The following is a 7,363-nucleotide window of genomic DNA, read 5'->3' as shown; positions in this document are numbered from 1 at the left end:
CCCATTGATTTTCGGCTAGCTCCGCCACTGGTTGCAATGACATATATCTTGCCCAAAATTGTAGCTCTTCTAAACAAACTTCTTCTGTAGGTTATTTACAGCAGCTGACAGTGATGACATCTGCACAACGATCCGCTTTATAAACAGCAAAAGGCCATGGACGACAATAATGGGTGTTGGGTGGGGTTATGGTGCCAATATGCTGACAAAGTACCTTGTGGAAGCTGGAGAGTCTACTCCTCTTACGGCTGCTGTTTGTATTGACAATCCTTTTGACCTACAGGAAGCAACAAGAACATTTCCTCATAATATCGCTCTTGATCAAAAGCTCACAGCTGGCTTGGTTGATATTCTGCGTGCGAATAAGGTTGTGACCCCACACTAGTAGTGTCTCCTTTCCACATCTTGTAAACAGAGCAATAGCGTAAGCTGTGCATGTTAAATAACTTGACCAACCAGCTGCCCCTGAGATGGCCTGCATTTGCAAGCAGTCTTTCTTCTCCAGAGTAGGACATTTAGTCTGTTTTATTGTTTCAGGAACTCTTTCAAGGAAAGGATAAAGACTTTGATGTCCAAAAGGCTTTATCGGCGAACTGTTTGCGTGACTTTGATGGAGCAATATCCATGGTTTCACATGGGTTTGCTAATGTTGATGACTTCTATTCGGAAAATAGCGTGAGGCCTTCAGTTGCCAGTTTGAAAATACCTGTTCTCTTTATACAGGTATAAGCCTAATGTTCTTTTTAATCAGTCTAATGTTCTTTCGAATCAGTCTAATGTTCTTTTTGAAATTTTTATATCAATCCAATGTTAGGATATGTGAATGTATTAACTCCCAGATTATGCTAAAATCCAGCTACATGCTCTGTCAATACTGCCTTTCTGGTTATCTAACTTCGAAGCCATATCTTGCAGAGTGATGATGGGACTGTGCCACTTATGTCAGTACCGCGTAGTTCAATATCAGAAAATCCTTTTACCAGCCTTCTCCTTTGTTCTTGTGTACACTCAACTGGATTCACCTTTGAGAGATACACTGAATTATGGTGCCAGAATCTTACCCTAGAGGTAAACATTGCCATTTTTTATTTTGACTCCAATAGAGACATTTTTGTACCACCTCAAAGAAGAGTATATTTTATCTTCAACGTGATCTCTAATCCAGCTCCCTGCTGTTGAAGGTTTCCACATAAAAAACAACAAAACGTGTGTGCTTTGTGTGTGGGCACGCACACGTGCATGCTTACTCATAATGTGTTAGCTGACTCTCTTGAGACTGCTTTATCCCTTTTCTTTGGTCTACTAGTGTTTATTTAACTTCTTATTTAGATGCATGAGTTGATCCATTTTAAGTGATGGCACCAAACTCTTTTGCTTGCAGTCCCCATGGTATTTAGCATTCTTATGGATCGCTTCTGCAATTACTTACTTCATGTTGTCATGTTGCTCATTTCAGCTGTCACGTTAAATTGGTCTTTGGGTTTATGCAGTGGTTGTCAGCAGTGGAGTTTGCTCTTCTTAAGGGTCGTCATCCGCTTATCAAAGATGTGGATATCACCGTTAACCCATCCAAAGGTCTAGCATTCACCGTACCTCAACCGAATGATAATAAGGTCCCCAAAGAGGACAATTTTCATGAGCAAGCTCAGTTTTTTCTCTCTAATAATTTTCCCCATGGAATAAATGGGCTGCTCAATGATTCTGCAAATGGATATTCTGGTGCTCAAAATAGCAAAAATGGCCTGTTAAAAGATAATGGTGATATAGGCAGAATAATCAAAGAGGCTGATGAACAGGAGCCAGAAGAGATTCCTGAAGATATTGAAAAAGGTCATGTATCTGGTGCTCAAAATAGCAAAAATGGGCTGTTAAAAGATAATGGTGATGTAGGCAGGATAATCAAAGAGGCTGATGAAGAGGAGCCAGAAGAGATTCCTGAAGATGTTGAAAAAGGTCATGTACTACAATCAGCAGGTCTTGTGATGAATATGCTGGATGCTACAATGCCTGGCACTCTGGATGATGATCAAAAGAACAAGGTATAGTAGATCTAGATAATATTCTCTGTTGAGTCAAATTTCTCTATGCCTTATAGTATTCCATTTCCAAGGTCATAGGCCAATCATGGGAGGTTATTTTCTGTTCATCGTGTAATTTATGATGCTTATGGAAGCACTGAGTTTTAAATAGGAAAACTCAAATTTTCTTGCTGTAGTCTTGTGAGAAATGCGTCAAGCTGCTTACATGTTTCTTTCTTGCCATAAGGTTCTGGTGGCAGTAGAACAAGGTGAATCTCTTGTAAAAGCTCTAGAAGAAGCTGTACCTGAAGATGTGCGTGAAAAGCTTACGTCGTCTGTGACTGAAATTTTACAATCTAAACGACACAATTTCAATTTGGATGCATTGAAGCGCGGCTGGACCAATGCAAGATCAACCACCAAGACTGTTGTCCAAGAAAAGGTCAAAGAGTCAGACCATGAGAGTGGAGCTAAGGATGCCAAAATTCTTGACCAGAACAGGAGTGTTACATCCATTGGTGAGGGAGACCAAAAAGAGACTAATCTGACCTCAAACGACAACAATTCTGCTGATGGTATCGATTTATCACAAGCAAAGCCTGTAGGAACTGGAATCGAAATGGGAAGTGAACAGACTCAACTCGATAAATCTGAGAAAGATAACTCTGGAGTGAATGAAAGCAGTGAAGAGAAGCAAGAGGCCGATCAGGGCAGTGTAACAGAACCAAAGCATCTTTCCAATGATCCATCAACAGCCAACTCAAAAGGAACTCCCAGGGAGCAAGTGCAGTCGGCAGATGCTACAGCAGAGCAGAATCCACAGTCCAATATGGTAGACAAGGAAGTTGATGTAGTTCATGCCAATGAAGATCCGGTTGCACTTAATGTTGTTGATCAGAGCACACAAATCTCTAAAACAGAAGAATCTAAACATCCGTCAGTTAATAATGTGAGACAGGCATTGGATGCCTTAACTGATTTTGATGACTCGACTCAAATGGCTGTCAATAGTGTGTTCGGAGTTATTGAAAATATGATTGACCAGTTTCAAAAGCACAAGGACTCTGAGGACAGGGAGAATTCTGCTGGAGCCACCGATAAACCTCCTGTTGATGAGACAAAGTCTGATGTGATGGTGGATGTGGACAATGAGTTAAGTGGAAAGGACAAAAATCCATCATCATCTGGTGAATCACAACATAATACTTCTGTTAAAGCTCGTTCAATCATGTCTGAAGATCATAATTTTAGTGAGAAAAAATCTGATTTGAACACTGTCCCACCTTCGAAAGGAAAAATCAGAAATTCTCAAAGAAATATACCTGGAAATGATGTTGATGGTGATGTTGCAAAGATAGTGAGTGGCTCACCTGATTACTTGTTGGACGTAGCTGCCAGTTCTTATTTGAAGGTGCAGTATGCTTTGTACCTTCATGAATATCTTACAAGGCAACTGCAACTTGAGTCACCAGATTTGAACTCGGCAACTGATCTTTTCCTTGATCCGCAAGAGGGTAAATGGAAACTAGCAGATCAAATGGACAATGTGCAAGGTGACATTTCTATATCTGGAAAATATAGCTTCGTTAATGAAGGGATCAAGCATGCAGATTCCTCCCAAGCTCCACCTAGGACAGGCAATGTTATTTTGCCACCATACTCAGCTCTGCGAAATTTTGCAGACTCTGAAACCAAAAGGAAGGTAATTGAGAAGTTGCCTGGTAATGCTTTGAGACAGACACTCACATACTTTATTAGTGATGAGTTAACAAATACTCTCAAAACTGAAGTTGGTCGCAGACTGGGGATAACAAAAGCTGAGAAACTTCAAAGAAGTCTTGCACATGATGTAGAACGACTCGCTACTCAAGTTTCTAGAACTATTGTCCATGACTCTGAGTTATACAGAGCAACATCTGTGCAGAGGAATCCAACGACTGTGAAATTTGGTGTGGTCCATGGCGAAAATGTTGTTGAAGCTGTATCAACTGCAGTTCTGCAATCTCATGATCTGAGGAAGGTTCTTCCAGTGGGTGTGATAGTTGGCGTAACTTTAGCGTCCTTGAGAAACTACTTCCATGTTGGTGTCTCTAAGCATGACAACCTTACAAAAGCTGCGGTCAAGTCAGGAATTTTGGATGAGGATCTTATTGTTCAGGATGCTGACGAAGGAAATATGGATAATCTTTCCACACAGAAAGAGGCAAATGCTGATCTTTGCACAAAAAAAGAAGCAAATACAGATTATTATATCGAAAAACCCGGTGAGCACAAGCAACAGGAGATAACAAAGTCAGATGGTAAAGGCATGATGGTTGGGGCTGTAACGGCTGCCCTAGGTGCTTCTGCATTCGTAGCACATCATCAAGTAAGCAAATAATGCCATGTTGTTTCATTTTTGTTCATAATTAAGCTGGATGGAAATAAAACACATGAATACTGGAGTCCGGCTCAGCCTTTTGTTTGAACATAGTCCAAATATCTGTAGTATTAGGTACTAGTTCTCATTGATCAGTTGTCACAAGTTCAAGAGTGCACAAAGGTTGTTCCTTATAGTGCGTTCCATGTTGCATATTTGAGTTATTCTTGATTCCTAATTATTATTGTTGAAATATTCTGTTAATTATTCATTCTAACAATACAGATTTTTTTATATCTCAGCAAAAGAATGCTGAAGAGCATGATAGCAGCACACAGCATAATCTTGACGACACTGAACTGGAAAAGAGCCAGAACAACTTAGTGAGAAGCTTTGCTGAGAAAGCCATGTCTGTTGCAGCTCCGGTGGTACCCAAGAAGGGTGGTGGTGAACTTGATCACGATAGGTCTGTTTAATGTTGCCATTGCATTTATCATCTTTATTCTCTCTTTGTTGTCTTGTGAATACCCTTACCATGTCTGTCTTTTGGCAACAGGCTCGTTGCTGTTCTAGCTGAACTAGGGCAAAGAGGTGGAATTTTGAAATTTGTGGGGAAACTTGCTCTGCTCTGGGGAGGTATTCGTGGTGCTTTGAGCTTGACTGACAGGCTCATCTTGTTCTTACGTATCAGCGAACGTAACTTATTTCAGAGGTTAGTTCTTCCAACTTATAATTTTCTCCAGAAATATATGCAGATAGAGAAGAAACATAATTCAAATGTCATTTCTTCATCAATAGATTATGTTAGCAGGATATGGAAGTTTTAAAATGGCTGGCAGGATGCCCCTGGGTCGCATTGAATTTTGAATCAGCAAACCATAAGTTCCGATCATTTTTTAGTTTCCTACACTACATCAATCACCTTGTAGAACTAGTTGCAAGTTTGCGACATGATAACACCATAAGTTTCATATATCAGCATAGCCTTATTTTGTAAGCATCACGAGTGTTATCAATGAATGGCTCGTTCTGTACTGTAGCGGTTAGATGAACAATGGTTTGTGTGCGACTTGCGGTAAACGTCTTGCCTTTCCTGGCAGACGTGTTGCGTGTTATATAGCGGGGTTGCGAGCCCAAATACGCGTACAAGTTGGTTAGGAGATTACATCTTGGAAAGGAAGAAAAGCTAGAGATAAAGAAGATAAAGATTACAAGATACTTATCTAACTAACTACTCCTGGTGAACTTCTCCTTGTACACGCAAGGCATGTGCAATATTATCATCATGTTTGACACCCTCCCTTAATCACAACTTCATTAGGTTGAGATTATGCTTGAAGTCTTCAAAACTTCTTGTAGGCAAAGCTTTGGTAAAGCCATCAGCAACTTGGTCTTGAGAATGAATAAACCGAATATCCAAAAGCTTATTTGCAACTCTTTCTCGAACAAAGTGAAAATCTATTTCAATGTGCTTGGTCCTAGCATGAAAGACTGGATTTGCTGACAAATAGGTGGCACCTAAATTATCACACCACAGACATGGAGCTCTAGTGCTTTTTATACCTAGTTCCTTTAAAATTGATTGCACCCATATGATCTCTGCTGTTGCATTAGCCAATGCTTTGTATTCTGCCTCTGTACTGGACCTTGAAACTGTGGCTTGCTTTCTTGCACTCCAAGATATCAAATTTGATCCGAGGAATACCGCAAAACCACCAGTTGAGCGTCTATCATCTAAACACCCAGCCCAGTCTGAGTCAGAAAAGGCACTGACAAGTGCAGAGGATGACTTGCTGAAGTTTAGGCCAATGTTCAATGTGTTTTTCACATATCTTACTATACGTTTTGCAGCAGTCATGTGAACAGTGGTAGGTGCATGAAGAAACTGACATACTTTATTGACAGCAAAAGAAATATCTGGTCTAGTCAATGTTAAGTATTGAAGTGCACCTACCAGGCTCCTGTATTTTGTACTATTTTCTGAATTCAGATGCTCTCCTTCAACAAGAGACAATTTTTCTGTGCTAGACAAAGGAGTAGGTGCAGACTTACAACTTTGCAATTTTTACCAAGTCTGTTGCATACTTTTCTTGAGAGAGGTGAAGACCATTCTTGTGTTGTTTGACCTCAATACCAAGAAAGTAGTGTAGATCTCCTAGATCCTTTAGAGCAAACTCTGCACTTAAATCCTTCAACAATGCTGTTATTGCTTCATCAGATGAACTTGTTACAATTATATCATCAACATAAATGAGAACAAATATGGATATTCTTGACTTGTTATAGATAAATAACGAAGTGTCAGACTTTGAAGGAACAAAACCAAGTGTTTGCATCTTTTTACTGAGGCGAGAATACCATGCTCTTGGAGCCTGTTTCAACCCATACAAGGCCTTGTCAAGTTTGCACACATGAAGTGGTGCCTGTGCATTTACAAACCCAGGAGGTTGTTTCATGTAAACCTCTTCTTCCAGAACACCATGGAGGAACGCGTTCTGAACATCTAGCTGTCGTAGACTCCATCCCCTAGACACAACAATGGACAAGACAAGGCGTATGGTAGCAGCTTTAACAACCGGACTAAATGTGTCCTCATAGTCAATACCATACCTTTGTTTGAACCCCTTTGCAACGAGTCTAGCTTTGTAATGATCAATGGTTCCATCAGCTTTTCTTTTTATCCTAAAGACCCACTTACAGTCAATAAGATTTTTACCTTTTCTTGAAGGGACCAAGTGCCATGTTTTATTTTTCCTTAGTGCCACAATTTCATCATGCATTGCCTTTCTCCAATTAGCATCTCCAAGTGCTTCTTCAAGAGTGTTGGGTTCTCCTGGTTCACCTATTGAACAAATCATTCCATGTTTTGTAATATGTTTATAATCAATAGGTTTAATTTTGCCTTGCTGTAGTCGTGTGCGACGTGGAGCAGTAGCAGGAGCCGCTACAGAGAGCCCCGGCACAGAGGATCCCACGCCTGGATCAG

The 7,363-nt window shown here is 40.3% G+C and overlaps 1 protein-coding gene across 2 annotated transcripts in view; it reads left to right on the top strand.

The window, feature by feature from the left end:
* LOC119301611 overlaps window positions 1-7,363 on the top strand; it is a 15,433-nt gene that overhangs the window by 1,964 nt on the left and 6,106 nt on the right. For both annotated transcript variants that reach the window (XM_037578607.1, XM_037578608.1), the window contains exons 2-8: window positions 91-367; window positions 538-723; window positions 916-1,068; window positions 1,491-2,039; window positions 2,266-4,386; window positions 4,680-4,843; window positions 4,934-5,089. In XM_037578607.1, coding sequence (XP_037434504.1) covers window positions 91-367; window positions 538-723; window positions 916-1,068; window positions 1,491-2,039; window positions 2,266-4,386; window positions 4,680-4,843; window positions 4,934-5,089 — 3,606 coding nt within the window. The remainder of the gene's footprint in view (window positions 1-90; window positions 368-537; window positions 724-915; window positions 1,069-1,490; window positions 2,040-2,265; window positions 4,387-4,679; window positions 4,844-4,933; window positions 5,090-7,363) is intronic.

This window comes from Triticum dicoccoides, chromosome 5A, assembly GCF_002162155.2.
Source record: "Triticum dicoccoides isolate Atlit2015 ecotype Zavitan chromosome 5A, WEW_v2.0, whole genome shotgun sequence".
NCBI lineage: Eukaryota > Viridiplantae > Streptophyta > Magnoliopsida > Poales > Poaceae > Triticum > Triticum dicoccoides.
This window is presented reverse-complemented; position numbering and strand designations above follow the sequence as displayed.